This window comes from Nanorana parkeri, unplaced genomic scaffold (assembly GCF_000935625.1).
Source record: "Nanorana parkeri isolate BGI_ZX_2015 unplaced genomic scaffold, ASM93562v1 scaffold99, whole genome shotgun sequence".
In the NCBI taxonomy this organism is placed as follows: Eukaryota; Metazoa; Chordata; class Amphibia; order Anura; family Dicroglossidae; genus Nanorana; species Nanorana parkeri.
In genome coordinates, this window is record NW_017306367.1 from 403,604 (window position 1) to 419,110 (window position 15,507).

The window sequence follows — 15,507 nt, forward strand, 5'->3', positions numbered from 1 at the left end:
GCATGCTAAACACTATGAATGGGAGAATCCTCCCCCCACTGGGCCATTCTTATAGTGGCGAGAGTGCCTCTGTCAGAATAGTGGCGAGAGTGCCTCTGTCAGAATAGCCAAACAGTAACTGTAGTTAATTGGCTGGAGTCACTGTTCGGCTGGGAATTTTCAGATCAGCTCTTTTGACAAAAGGTGATTGAAGAATCGACTTTCGTCGAGTGGAGGAGTGACAACTGGGCCACACACCAGTCAAACCTCAGCTGCATCAGCAGGACTTGACCAAAATTTGACCAGTGTATGGCCAGCTTAAGTGGGAAGTTCTGCTTTTACTGCTAAGTGATCAGCTTTAGTGCTAAAATAAGAACATTTGCACCTTAATACATAGATGTGAAAGTACCTAACCAAAAATATAGCTAAAACCAAAAGGACATTGCTGGGAATGAAATAATCCATGCAGACATTTGCTTGTAATTTGGTTTCAGTCTCTGTGCAGACTTCAAGGAGAGATAGTGAATCACAAATAGAAGCCAGAGGATGATTCTGGGAATCCTGTCCACACACTAAAGCCTCATTCACACTATTTGATTTGGTATTCCTGTGACAGGAACCTGCAGATTGCTGTGGCAGGAATACCAGAACTCCCATTTAGATGTGGCTGCTGTACCCATTCACCACGCTCTGTGTTCTTTACTACCGTGCTCTGTGTTCTTTACTAATGAACAGTGTGCTCTTTACTACTAATCTCTATGTTCCTTGCTACTGAACTGTATGTGGGGGGCGGCATGTGCCCCGGGCGCAGACTGACACACGAGTGGAACTACCAGGATCTCATCGACTGGACTCTGCTATTTCCTGCCGTTCATGCAGCAGCCCCGCTGGTTCTCAAAATACCTGAACAATGCCTGCATCCAATCAGATTGTTCAGGTATTTTGAGAGCCAGCTGAGCCGACTAGACAGATACTGAAGCTTGGTAGATCCCTCCACCCACACAGTTCAGCGTAGATGGAGGAATCTGTTGCACTTTTTCCATCTGACCATAGTAAATCTGCAGATAATCTATAGGTGTATGGCCAGATGTACCTTTATTACCAAACAGAACCACTGTTGACCATTAACAGACCACCATGCTTAGTCTTCAAGACTCAAGCAGCAATAACTTACACCAACCAAATAACCATTTACCAACTAATGTCCACACACAAAGTGAGCGGCATTACCCCATAAAACATGACTGTGACAAGAGAAAATAGAGCAAAAAGAAGGATGGGCAAGGGAGCAGGTCAAACGATTCTAGATGATAGTACTGGGGTAACTGCTGACTCTGCCCAGTGACAGGAGGGACTATAGAGGTGAAAGGTTACACTCAGTGGCCAGCTGTTTTCTCCCCATAAGATCTGTCACCAATCTAATGGTCATCTGGCAGAAGATCCACCCAGGTAAATCTTCCTAGAAACAGTAGGCAGCTTGTAAAATATAAGACAAACCAGAAAAAAATCAGCAAAGCAGCCCCAGAAAGACATGTACCTAACAGTGACCACAGCCCTTTATTTCAATATAACTACTTTAAAAAGCACATGGGTAACAGGGGAGACAAAACCATTGGGCAACTTTCTTATTTTTTATTTCATGACCCTAACATTCTTATCTTCTTTAGTAAATCAGCCCAGGCAGGTTAAGATTAGAAATAAATGTTCTTTTTAAAAAGCGTTATCTTCCAGATGGGTGTACTTTCGGCAATTAAGGCTTCATTCACACGGACGTTCACAGACGTACAGCACGCACGTGCATGCAGAAACCTGCTCCTGTTTGGATGTGCAAGTTTGGATCAGTGCATAGCCGCACACAGCGCATTCTGTCATAGAGTTGTACAAGTGGCTACATGTGGATATATGCAGCATTTGTTTTTCCCGGATGCAGGTCTCTGCACAGACATGCACGCTGTATGGCTGTGCATATGTGTGAATAAGGCCTTTGGACATGAAAGTTTTCAGTGTTAGATATCCAGCCCTATATATATATTACAAATTCTACACTGAGTAGGGTTTACAAGTATAGAACCCCCTTGCTTATTAATGTTGTCATTTACTGCAGTTGGTGAAACAAAGTATCTCTGTTAACAGTGTTAAGAGAGTGTTTGCATGGGTAGAGGTATGCTAAGGGATTTCCACGTGTTTTACATATGTCCACTTGTCTGTATCTGCAGCTGCATTATAGCTAAATGGTTGGTTGGGGAGGGTACAGTCTCTACATGACATTTGCATGTTCTCCTTGTATTTGTGTGTTTGTGTCTACAATCCAGAAACATACAGATTGTTCCTATAATTGGTCCAGTGAGTTTGATATGGGCATTAGATTGGGACCTCCTTTAAGGAACGGAATTATGTGAATGGATATACTGTGTACTCTATACAGTGTACAGTGATTGATTCCTAACCGCATGTAATGGTATCATACACAATTACATATGGTGTGCCAGAGTTCTGCCGCTTTCAAATGCGGCCACTGTCACCCGATCATTAAATTGAACGGGTGACAGCTGCCGCTTGTGAATGGAAGATTTGGAATTCCTGCTGCAGGAAATCGCAAGTTCCTGACATAGGAATCCCAAATCGCACCTAAACAATAGGTGTGAATAGAGCCTAAAGGAAAAAAAAAAAGTCTGAAAGGAGAAAACATATACAACCACAACATTCAAGGAGTGGTGAACTGCAATATATTAACTATTTGTTTTGGGGTTTACATGTGCTTTAAAGTGCCTACAGACATCAAAACACATTCACCAATCAAACCATTTTCAACCAGATGAAGAAACATTAGTACGGCCATAGACCCTTTCTAACTGCGACAGGCATCCCCTCCCCAAGGGAGAAGAGTCAATCTTAGATCTTTCAAGCCAAAAGCTAATGTTTTGTTCAAATGAGGCTGATGCCAGGAGTCTTTGCTTAGAACTCCCCCTGCCCTCTCCATGAGTGCAAACATGCAAGTCCACCCAATAAAAACACACGTTTGCACTATGACCTTGCCTTAAATTGTAAGATTGTTCTGCAGCTGAATTTTGTATGATAAGGCAGCCGAATTGGTCAAACTCTTTGTTCAGTTTAAATGGGTCCTGTAAAGTGATAAATATCTGTTGCTGCATATGAGATAGAGCAGAAAAAAATACATTAAGTGGAAAGTAATAAAGGAAATGAGAGAGGGGAAACAGAAGTAAAAAATAAAAGTGGGGGAAAGTAACATGAAAGTAAATGCCAGAAATAAAAAGCTTGGTGAAGCGAGATTAATAAACTGAAAGATTAAACACATGCACAGAAGGCAGCTGGGAAAGAAAGATGAAGTGAAAAGACAGGAATACGCAATAATGTATGATAGACCAAGGAAGGCCAAAGCCTTGGACTTGTCAGAGTGATGAGCTGCCTAGGGGGACATTAGCTGTACTAGGATGTGTTCCCAGGCTCCAGTACCCCTCCCGCAGAGAATGGGCGTTGGGAGCTATGTCAGGGCACAGGGCCAGATTCGTGTTCCTGACGCTAGAAACCTCTAGCAGGCAAAAAAAGGGTTATGATCTGTTTAGTATAGCCTTGCACAAAGACAATGGGGTTGATTTACTGCTTACATGTTCATTTTTCAGTGAGTTTTCACTTAACTTAAAGGCTAAGTTCACCTTTCATACCATTTTACACCCATAGAAGGGAAATTTATCAAAACTGGAGCAGACAAAATCTGGAGCAGTTGTATATGGCAACCAATCAGCCTCTCTCTTTCATTTTCAAATCTTAACTGAACAAACTGAAGAGAGAAGCTGATTGGTTGCCATGCACAGCTGCTCCAGATTTTCTCTGCTCCAGTTTTGATAAATTCCCCCAATAGAGTGTAACATGGATCATGGTGCAGCCCCCGACCCTCAAATCCCCCCTCCTACTTACCTGAATCTCTCCCTTGATAACCAATCCCAGCTATATAACTGAAGGTCCATACCACGATACAGACCTGGGACTGGGGGAACAGTTGCAATGCTTTGCAGACTCCAGTTCAACCAATTAAGAAATGCACAGTTTATTTTCTTTTTGCAATATGGGTGCATTTTTTAAATTTTTTTGCAAGAAGTGGAATATGCCTTTAATGACTTAAGTGAAGCTGGGCTGACTTCAATCATCCAATCATATGTGTGAGCAAAAACCCTATGATTTGATAGTTTTTGCAAAGTGAATTTTCTGTTGGCCATAGACCTTACAATTATCTGCAAATTTTCTGTGGGCAGATGGAAAAAGTGCAACAGATTCCTCCATCTATGCTAAGTTGTGTGGATGGAGTAATCTCCACCTGGGCCAAGCTTCAGTATCTTCCTAGTAGGCCCCACTGGCTGTCAAAATACCTGAACAATCTGATTGGATGCAGGCATTGTTCAGGTGTTTTGAGAGCCAGCGGGGCCGACTAGCAGGATACTGAAGCTTGGCCCAGTGGGAGATTCCTCCATCCACACAACTTAGCATAGATGGAGGAATCTGTTGCACTTTTTCCATCTGCCCACAGAAAATTTGCAGATAATTGTAAGGTGTATGGCCAGCTTTAGCTTCACCTTGATAAGAGAAAATTCACTGTGCAAAGTTAATATGCTCGACTCTTTTCGTAAATCAGCCCCCATGCATTCAATGTGTGGGACACAACAAGAAAATAAACAACCACAGACTATTATTTTTATTAGAGATTTCTCTAATACTATGTGTGCATTAGCTGAATATATGACACATGTACTTTAATTTTACTGGTTAAAAAAAATAATTATTCAAACATATCTGGAGGGAAATTAAGGAGCGATTGTTTAAGAGCTTCAGGCACAAATTTTATTAACCCTTGCAGTGGGGCTACCCTCTGCACTGCAAGGGTTAACTGCTAGTTTTTCCCTAAAAAAAGAAAGAAAAAAGTTATACTTACTTGATCCTTGGAGCTGGCTGGCTTTTTAGACCGGAGCTTCTCTCGCTCTCCGCTGCAGCGGTCTAAGGATTCTCAAGTCATCAGGTCCAATATAGTGTGTAGGACGTGAGGACACCGAGGGACATTCCATCGCTGCAGAGAAAGAAGGGGGAGGCTAGAGGGAGCGCTGCCGGCTCCAAGAATCAGGTGAGTTGAACTTTACCCTAGACAAAAATGAGCTGGGTAGCCCCACCGCAGGGGTTATTAAAATGTGTATTATAAAGTCTCATCAAATAATTTCCATATTCCTGAGCAGCGAATCCTCTCAATCCAATTGTCATGCAGGCAATATGTGTTATAGGTCTTTGCTGCTGTCCCTGGTACCCGCACATGTGAAAATCTGGAACTGTCTTAGTGCAGCAATATCACCGTGTAATGGTGCATGCTAAAAATGGGGAAAAACAGGTTACAGGTGACAAATCTCTTACCATCCGCCAAGTAGGTTACAGTAACATTGAGAAGTGAAGCAGGTAAAAAGAGTAAAATCACAGGTCTTCACTAATTCAGCAGAATGGCAGCAGCTACACTGATGACAAAAGTCATTCAACAGCAGCAAATATGAAAAGACATGATTTCTGTGATTATCAGTGAAAATATTATCGGAACAATGGTAACTAACTGGGGCATGTTGTATCATAATTAGAATAACTGAAGTCATAGGATCAGTATGACAGCAAGGCATCGAGCATTTCCAGAACAATTTCAGCAGTGCAGCATACACATGTTTCTCCAAACACAAATTTCTTTAAAATATAGAACATGTTTTTTGACATTAAGCAATGAACGTTCCTCAGTATGCACATTTTTCTTTTGCATACCAAAACCATATAAATATTATGAAAAAAGACAAAGTTCTATAAACCATTGCAAACAATAGTAATTTAATCTCAAATCATCTCCATCAAATACACTGACAATACCAGTTGAATATTTATTTTTTAGTTTGTCATTTAACACAAAGAAAAAACATATGACACTTGGCACATTTATAAGAAGAAATAAATAAAAATCCCTGATCTGCTGGGGTGAAGGGTGGCAATGCATTGCTGCAGACTTTTCATTGTAAAATACTGACAACACTGGATGATGATCATTTCACATCTGTAGGTGCCCTTGTTTCTGCCTTTCCTCACAGTGTACATAGGAATACAAGGTGGAGCTACTAGCAGTGCACAATACAAGGTGGAGCTACTAGCAGTGCACACAAGTACCTGACCGCAGCATGAAGAATTACAGGGGATCCGCAATCAATCTTATCAAGGTTAGCTGTATAAATTGAAACAATTTTAGCAAACCTTATTGCAAATCCTTACGTTTTTTTCCTGATACCCATCAAATAGACAAAGTTAGGGAAACATGGGGGGAAATCTTTCTGATTGGGACAAAAAAGAGAAATAAAAAATCTTCCTATCCCTTCCCTGGTCTATCTAGATCAAAACTTTGTTGTTGGAGTTGGGCTTTGGTGAGATATTTCCATTGAGTTCTATAGCTGGCTATACACTATTGTTTTTCTTGTTCAGCTTGATTTTCCAGTGCATGCTAAACACTATGAATGGGAGAATCCTCCCCCCACTGGGCCATTCTTATAGTGGCGAGAGTGCCTCTGTCAGAATAGTGGCGAGAGTGCCTCTGTCAGAATAGCCAAACAGTAACTGTAGTTAATTGGCTGGAGTCACTGTTCGGCTGGGAATTTTCAGATCAGCTCTTTTGACAAAAGGTGATTGAAGAATCGACTTTCGTCGAGTGGAGGAGTGACAACTGGGCCACACACCAGTCAAACCTCAGCTGCATCAGCAGGACTTGACCAAAATTTGACCAGTGTATGGCCAGCTTAAGTGGGAAGTTCTGCTTTTACTGCTAAGTGATCAGCTTTAGTGCTAAAATAAGAACATTTGCACCTTAATACATAGATGTGAAAGTACCTAACCAAAAATATAGCTAAAACCAAAAGGACATTGCTGGGAATGAAATAATCCATGCAGACATTTGCTTGTAATTTGGTTTCAGTCTCTGTGCAGACTTCAAGGAGAGATAGTGAATCACAAATAGAAGCCAGAGGATGATTCTGGGAATCCTGTCCACACACTAAAGCCTCATTCACACTATTTGATTTGGTATTCCTGTGACAGGAACCTGCAGATTGCTGTGGCAGGAATACCAGAACTCCCATTTAGATGTGGCTGCTGTACCCATTCATGTTAATACCGGTTGACAGCAGCCACATCTGTAAGTGGCAGTCCACATGTCATACGATTACATGCGGTTTAGAATAGATCACTGTCCCTGGGTACACGATGTATACATTCAGCGACAGTGATCTATTCCAAACCACATGTAATCGTATTACATGCAATTACATGTGGACTGCCGTTTACAGATGCGGCTGCTGTCACCTGGTCATTAAAGGAGAACTATGAGGTGAGTGCTTTTCACTCACCTCATAGTTGTAGCCGACCTGTGACAATGAGAGTCACAGGTCGGCTCAGTAGATCGGGAGGTGAGCGAACAGTTACCGGCGTGAGAGCCGTGACAGGGGAGGGGCTGGATTCCCCCCTCCCCGCTCCGATTCACCAGCGCTGACTGGCGGAACGGACGGGGGAGGGGGCGGGTACAGCTGGCTCTGCCTCTAGATAGGCAGAGCCAGCTGTCAGTCACGCAGCTGAGCGGATCCCGGCACAATTGTCGGGATCCGCTTCAGCTGCGGCGTCTCAGTATACCGCGAGCAGCAGCTTGCGGTATACTGCGGCGTCTCAGTATACCACGAGCTGTAGCTCGTGGTATACTGAGCCTAGGGTGACGGGAGGACGCTAGTTTGTGTCCTCCCGTTACCCTAAGGAGAACTATGGGGAAAAGACTTAACCCCATAGTTCTCCTTTAACTTGAATGGTTACAGTGGCCGCATTTAACGGGAGATCTGGGACTCCTGCCGCAGGAATCTGTAGGTCCCTTCCGCAGGAATAACAAATCGACCCAGTCTAAATGTAGCCAATCAACTGGTGCCATATTTGCAAAGAAAATTGAACTGAAGAGGTAATTTTAATAACATTACATTTCAAGCACATTGTGTAGCATTTATAATTATTATTTGAAACAAACCCAGAGTTTTCTTTTACATAGGTTTTCTTTTTAAAAACCATCCTTGTGACTGAGGTAGCCTGGTGACCTTTCTTATCAACATGTATGTAAATCGAGTTCAGAGCATTTCAGGACATAGTACAGGAAAATCCATTGACATTTTTAAAATAGTACAAACACAAGGCAATCCTAGTGTAGAAAACACGCCATAGTACTAAACACGCCATAGTACTCTTGTGTACATGACCTAGCTTTCCTATCAAGCCCGTTCTCTCAGTAACATCAGGGTCCATGGACAGGATATGGATAACAAATTAGCCTACTGTGTGAAAACCATTTGTGGCTGAGAGTGTTGTCTACATAGCTGCCAATTGACTGAGATGTCAGGGATGGCCCCAGGTTTTGAAAACATGCCCCTGAAAATGTATTTCCCTAGAAATGTCCCCAAGTTTAAAAACTGCTCAGCTGCTCTACAAAAGCCATACTTGCTCACATGCTTAAAAAAAGTTACATATGACTTAATCTGAACTCCAGGCAAATATAAAATACTCTGATCAATCTACCTCTGTATTTGCTAACATATCCTTAAAGGAAAAGTGCACTTTATAACAAAGTACACATATCCTTTTAGTGCCTTTGAACTGACCTAACCAATCCCACCCTCCCCTTGCATAGTTGCACACTTACTGAGCTTCAACGTGCCTGGCCTCCATTGTTTGTTAACATCCTGCGGCAAAAGACTCCCTCTCCTGGCCGCGCCTGCACAGTACATTCCTATTGACTTCTTTAGGGCAACATCCCAGCCAGGAGCCAGAGGCAGACACGTCCCACACAATTTAGTAGGACTGTGCATGTACTGTGCAAATGCAGCCAGGAGAGGGAGACATTCGCCACAGGAGGTAAAATAACAGCGGAAATGCAACAACATATGCTAATAATAAACACATATTGTGTTACTGACATTCTGATGTACTGTTATGTCTTTTGAGCACTAGATGGCGTTGTAGTGCAAGTCTAGTCTATGCTATTTTTCTATATGCATGCTTCTACCAGTGATCCACAGGAAGTTCTATCTTTATATATGTTTTCCTCTCTATTATTATATTCCTCTATACATACATGTATTGTCCTGCTAAGCAAGTAAAACTTAATTCAGCATTCCTCAGCATTCCTCAAGATCTCAGTGCTTCATGTAAACACATAACCAACAGGACAGGCCCGTCGGAACCTGGTAAGTATGCATCTATGCAGGGGGAAGGTGGGATGGGTTATGTCAGCTTAAAGGGACCAGAAGGATAAGTTCACTTTATTTTAAAGTGGATTTTTCCTTTAAGATGAACTCCAGGCAAACAGCTACATACACACTATTCTGTCCCTCTGATCTTTCTCTGCTGCAGTTTCAATTTAATTTATAGATCCCCCCCTACCTCACCCCACACCCTCTGTGAATGCACAGTAACAGGAGAAGCAGCACACTGATTTGCTCATTTACCTGTCACTATGTTCTCTCCTCCTATCAGCATGCTCCTTGGACTGCAACACACCTGAATAACTCATTGTGCTGTTTTTTCCTCTCATACTTTGAGCTCTGCCCTACATGGATTGCAAGAGGCTAATTCCAAGTCAAAGTCAGGTACTAGCACTGCTTTCATTAAAAAAATCCGTCTGGAGTTCAAATTTAATTATCATTATTTTTTTTAGTTTATTTTTTGCAAGTAGTGTACTTTGGTTTGACGTGGTAGCAGCCGCTTGAAGTCCCAGTACAGTAGAGTTCAGACTGGGAGAGGGAGAAGCAAATCAAGGAGCTGTGCAGCAGTGTAGTAGTATTCTGATGGTAGAAAGGTGATTGACAGAGAGATGAGCCTATCAGTCTGCTGTTTCTGCTTTTACTTTTCAATCATACACTTTCTTTTAGACAAAAAGGGAATTTTTTTATAGGCAGCTCTCCAAGGAGTGGCAGTCAAGAGTTGGCTAGTAACCTGGTTAAAAAAAGGTATCCAGGTATAACATTATTCATACTCTTGAATCATAAAATTCAAACTTGTTTTGGGGACACAAGACTATTGATTCTCTATGCAGGAAATAACCTTCAGGTATCCTCCTATTCCACTAGACAAGTATGCATGTTTTGCAGCCATGCCAAGCCCTAAAGAAGGGGATCTCTTTAAGCTTGTGAAATATGTTGGTATTTTTTAATTCAAGACTACTTAAAAAAGGTATATCTGGCCTGTACATGACTAGCATCTCTCACTTTCCTGCTTGCATACCTAGGATTTTAATTGGTACCTGTATCCCCAACGGGACGATTTCCCCTTACTTCCTTAGTCATCAAGACAGGATGTAAAGGAAAATCTCATCCAAAGAGATAAATATAACAATGGAAACACTTTTTACATAGAATGGGGAAAGGTCTGTTAAGGTTTGTGTCCTTGCTGGAGAGATTCCCTTACTTTCCTATACCAATGACAGTGGTCCCTAGGACAGGAAGTAAGGGTTTATCCTCCTTATAGGGACACACACAGCAATATAAACTAGACATAGAAACAGAGGTTTTAACACTTTCCCAACTACAAATGTAACCAGTATAAAATCCTTTATTCCTAACATGCAGGATTAGAATGACAAATCTGAGCAGCAATGCCTGGTCTATTCATTGCACATTTCACAATGCTTTTGCAGCTTACTGCAGCACTGTGTGCACTTTATGCAATACAGAAAAATCCCATGGATCCCTACATCGACTAATATGACATTAGCTTTGTGGTTACAATATTGTCTCTTTAAATTGTATCCAATTTTTTAATGCTGTATACATTATACAGATATCTAGCAATAATTATAAAACAAAACGATTCATTGCTTACTCTCATAACCCATTACAGTAAGGGCATTTAAAATCACAAAAAACACGTTTTGAACAATAAAACAACAGTTCCTTTATGGCAATGAACCCTTGGTGCCAGATCAAGCTGTGGAGTGATGCACTGGAATCAACGGCACTTAGACTTTCACAATTGAATTTCTCATTCATCTAGCAGTACACTATATATTGCTTTATCATCCCTGTCCTGTCCATCACTATGCAGTTCCTCCATTATTGAAGCATACAAGAAGTGTTCACATGATCCAGGCAAGTGTAAGAGTTAAATAAATTGTTCACTACAAGTGAGAGGTGGGTCGTAAAAGGCCGTCTAATTTTCAGATAACTCAGAAAGGATTGGTGTAATATGTCACAAGAGATTCATGAAATAATGATGGAGCAAGAGGGACAAAACTGCAATAACAAAGTGTAATAAAATATTATACTGTATATTGAACACACACACACTTAACAGAATTACATTTGTGAGAGGTTCCCAAAGGTTTTCTACCCCCTGAGTACCCTGTTGTCATATTGGCAGTCCGGTAATGAGACACATATACACATTTGTTACCACAGTACTGAATTGCATCTTAGAGTTCACAGTTCACCACAAATATTTTGGAAATAATGTTATCAGACTGTTTTACTAAATCATAATTTATGAAGAATGATGAGTGGATACCTAGAATCTATTAGATTTCATTAAATAAGAGTGAAAGATGTCTACTGATTGGTTTGCATGGGCTGCTGCACTTGTCACAGTGCACTTTGCTTTTTTTAAACATGTATCTTACACATATTTGTCCCAAAAAAATGTCCTACTTGCTTGGAAATAACTGAATTATACCATGTCCATATTTTAGTGATATCAAGCAATAATCATAGGTGTTCTTCTACTAACTGAGTAGGTAACCACTCATGTCATAGGTTGCTGTTCTATGAGTTGCTAAAATCTTTACTTCAAGATAGTGATCCTATTTAGTTTGTAAAATATGCAAGCATCTTTTAAGGAAACACAGGGGAAACCTAAATGTCATAAAAGTAAGCTTTGAGCTCTACCTATTATCCACAAAAAGAACAAAGCATGCCACAACTGTAAACTCAATGATGCCTTCAAAATCCTTTTGAACTCAGAGTGAAAATATATACATGTATAGCCACAAATTAATAACTTTGACATGTCTGGTAGAAACTGGGTTAGGTTACCCACAAGTAACCATTTAGCACTGGTTCAAATGTTAAGCTGGTACAGGAAGTTGTAAGTAGGCTTATTGAGAACTGTGGAATGCTTCCTGAATAGACAGAATAATGAAATAATGAATAGATCAGATATAAATGAATAGATCAGAATACAATGAATGAGGCTGATACAGTGAGAGACATTTTTGAATGAAGCAGGAGATTGAAGAGAGCAAAGTGGTACCACCAATCAGAATTGATCTTTCAGGAATTCACTTTAAGTTATCAAAACTGTGATGCTGTAAGTTACTTAGCTTTGAAGTTCAGTTTTGTTCTTTGTGCAGAACTGTTGAATAACCCTTAAAAAAGAGAAGTATTCTGAAGGACACTGTTAAAACATGCACAGGTAGAAAACTTGGCAATTTTATCTGTACGCTATAATAACATACTTTTTAAGATTATGTGAAATTAGCATAATGACATATTTTCAGTAATTGAAACATTGCCATGCTTTCTGCTTTACAAAGGTCACCCATTGCAAGTGGCCTATACAACAGGTACATTGACATAAACACATGACAGTTGTAATCAAGCTAAAAGTAATTTGCAAGTGCATGTGATTTTTGTTATCTGTACCAAGCCCAGACAAAATATTCACCCATAAGAGTACCACATTTAGTGCTAATTTTCTAATTTAAAATTCTAGAATCCTCATGGTTCTTTAAACACCTCCTCGATTGTTGGATATATCTACCCCTGAAGGAGGAAGGCCTTTCTCAGGCCCACCACCTGTTACCCAGTGATAGCAGTCAGTGACACTTCGAGGTTTTGTTTCCCCTCCACAACGTGTACAGTACACAATACCAAGTGCTAACATAATTACCAGAAAAACACACAGAGGAACAAGTAAGGCTACCACCAACCATCGATTGTCCCTTTTTCCCTTTGATTCTTGGGATGTGTTGGAAGAAATAGATGATATATCGGGCGATACAGCATTTCCAATATGATTAGACAATGATAGGTCCAATGAAGACACTGTGTTTATATTTATACGTACTCCGGTTGTTGGCACTTCTGTTGTTGTTGGATTATCATCTTCTGGGAAAATGTAAGGTTCCGTGGTTGATATCCTAGCCTGCTCCAAAGCTGTAATGGTTTTGGATGGTACTGTTGTGTATATAGCAGATGTGAACTTTTCCCTCTGCCATTCATCAACACTCGATTCATCTTTCGGTAATGTGGTTGATAAGTACTTTGCAGGAATTGTTGAAGATAAAAAAAACCTAGGGGGGTTAGTTTGGAAAGTGGTTCTTCTGATTTTATCCATCTTATAGGATGGTGGCATAGTCTGAGCTTGGGTAACAGTGGGTGAAGCTGTTATTTCCATGTGGTTTTCCAAGTCTAGTAGGTATGTTGTTGTCTCAGATATTTTGTTCATAGTTGGCCCCACAGTCGTTGTTTCTTTTTTAAAGGGTGTTGTTGGTTGGTCTGTGTAACTCCGAGCAGGAGTTTCTGTGTCATATAGGTCTTCCCAGTACCAACCCTCGGTTGCTGTATCAAAAGTCTCCAGTTCCTGATCAAAAATTCTGGTCACAGATGGATTTGGCTCATGTCTAGGCTCTATTAAATCCAAAGGTTTGCAGCTCACACGATCCACATCCAGTTCATAGCCCTCACTACAGTAGCACTCAAAGCCCCCAATATAGTTCACACACATTTGTTGGCACATACGAGCAATACGACATTCATCTATATCTACGCAGCGCTCAGGATCATCTTCTGCAACAGTAAAACCCAAGTCACAAGAGCAAGTATATGAGCCCAGAGTATTTTGACAGGAGTGTTCACATGTTTCTTCATCTTCACATTCGTCTACATCTTCACAACTATGTTCATCAGCAGCCAGTTCATAGCCTTCTGGACATATGCATTGGTAACCCTGGCCATTTGTTCCAGCTATGCACTGATATTGACAAGGGCATCCTTGTGCTTCATAATTGTGGTCATCCTCTGGTTCACAGGAGTGTCCATCTGGCTGAAGTACATACCCATCTTGACAGCTACAAACTCCTCTATCACACAGTTGCTGACATTCCTGGCATTGTAAGTCTTCAGGACTTTGGCAAAAAGGTTCATTCTTGTTCCATCCCACTGTACCATCCTCCTTTAACATGCAGAGGACAGACGTACTCTGATGTTGCCCTTCACATGACACTGTTGCAACAGTACCAAATGGAAGCAAGTCTAGCCAGGTACCCTCGTAGCCAAAGGGTACAGAATAGCGAACAGATACTTCAGTCAAAGTTGAACACAATCCTTGATAGCGAAACTTGCATACAAAACCATCAACAGGTAATGTACAAGATCCTTCTAGCCATTTAAAATCATCTTCTGGTTTACCATAGCCCAATCCAATTGCCACACATCGTGGAGCTGAACAGGAACTTGTGGACGATGCTGACACTGCTTGGGTAACCCAGTTAGTGTAAGCTGTGTCTTGGTCTCCAGTGGTCCACGTGAAGCCACGCAAAGGCTTTTGAGGAGCACACTGCCTGGGCTGACGCTGCAAGCCAATCCAAAGCCTTAGTTGCAGGTCTCCATCACTGCGGGAACCTGTTGAGGAAGTAAGAAGTTGTTCAACTAAAGATGCTTCCTGAGCATTTTTGACAGTTGCTAGGTTGCCACCTCTTTCTCGACAAGCTCTCCAAGACTCCAGGAAAGTACGTCGCTGGTAAAAGACTGCATAACATGAGTCACTTGGTCCACAAAGGGCATCATGTTCTTTAAGTTCATAGGAAAGTGAAATAGGCAGGAAAATTGCAACTTGCAGACTGAGAATAAATGAAATCATGGTGGTTCCTTTGGTTGAATTGATTGTTGCTTTGATGTGCAGAATTTGTCAGGATATTATGATCGGCCTCCCTGCAGACTGAACTTTCTTCTTCTGATAAAATGTAAGACTGGCTTCCAGGATTAGCTAGTTCAAGCTATTGCTGCTGTTTCTATGGTTGGTCACATTTGCATCAATAGGTCCTTGAGTGGAAACTGTACAAGTTTCATCCTTAAAGTGTTTGCAAAGATGTCATTGTCTTCTGATATAAACCTGATGTTGCTATATTCCCCTTATGTGTTCTTTGAGCCACTTTCAGTGCTCTTTAATATCCTTGTGTTGCTCTTCTTAGATATAAATGTTCCCTCTTCATTCTCTCAAGCAGCCAGTTATCTCACATCACAGTTTGCTTAGGAAGTGGTTGTCATCATTCTGCTCTTTGTCTGTACTTTAGCTGTCTCCAGTCTGATGCTTTTAACAGACGAAATATGAAATGAAGTTCTACTATCTTTCTGCCTCTGGATTTGGGAGGGAGGTCTCTCTCTTTTTCGCTCTCCCACATGCTCCCCTCTCCCTCCCCCTCTCCATCCTTGT

General features: G+C 41.2%; 1 protein-coding gene across 1 annotated transcript; it reads right to left on the reverse strand.

The window, feature by feature from the left end:
* Window positions 1–12,706: 12,706 nt before the first annotated feature.
* On the reverse strand, window positions 12,707–14,954 carry CD248 (CD248 molecule). Its single transcript, XM_018552872.1, has one exon. The coding sequence runs from the start codon at window positions 14,932–14,934 to the stop codon at window positions 12,802–12,804; it is 2,133 nt and encodes a 710-aa protein (XP_018408374.1). The 5' UTR covers window positions 14,935–14,954; the 3' UTR covers window positions 12,707–12,801.
* Between the last annotated feature and the right edge of the window lie 553 nt (window positions 14,955–15,507).

Bases quoted from the DNA above. Each gene is read 5' to 3' on its own strand.
- CD248 (XM_018552872.1), bottom strand. From the start codon at position 14,934: ATGATTTCATTTATTCTCAGTCTGCAAGTTGCAATTTTCCTGCCTATT.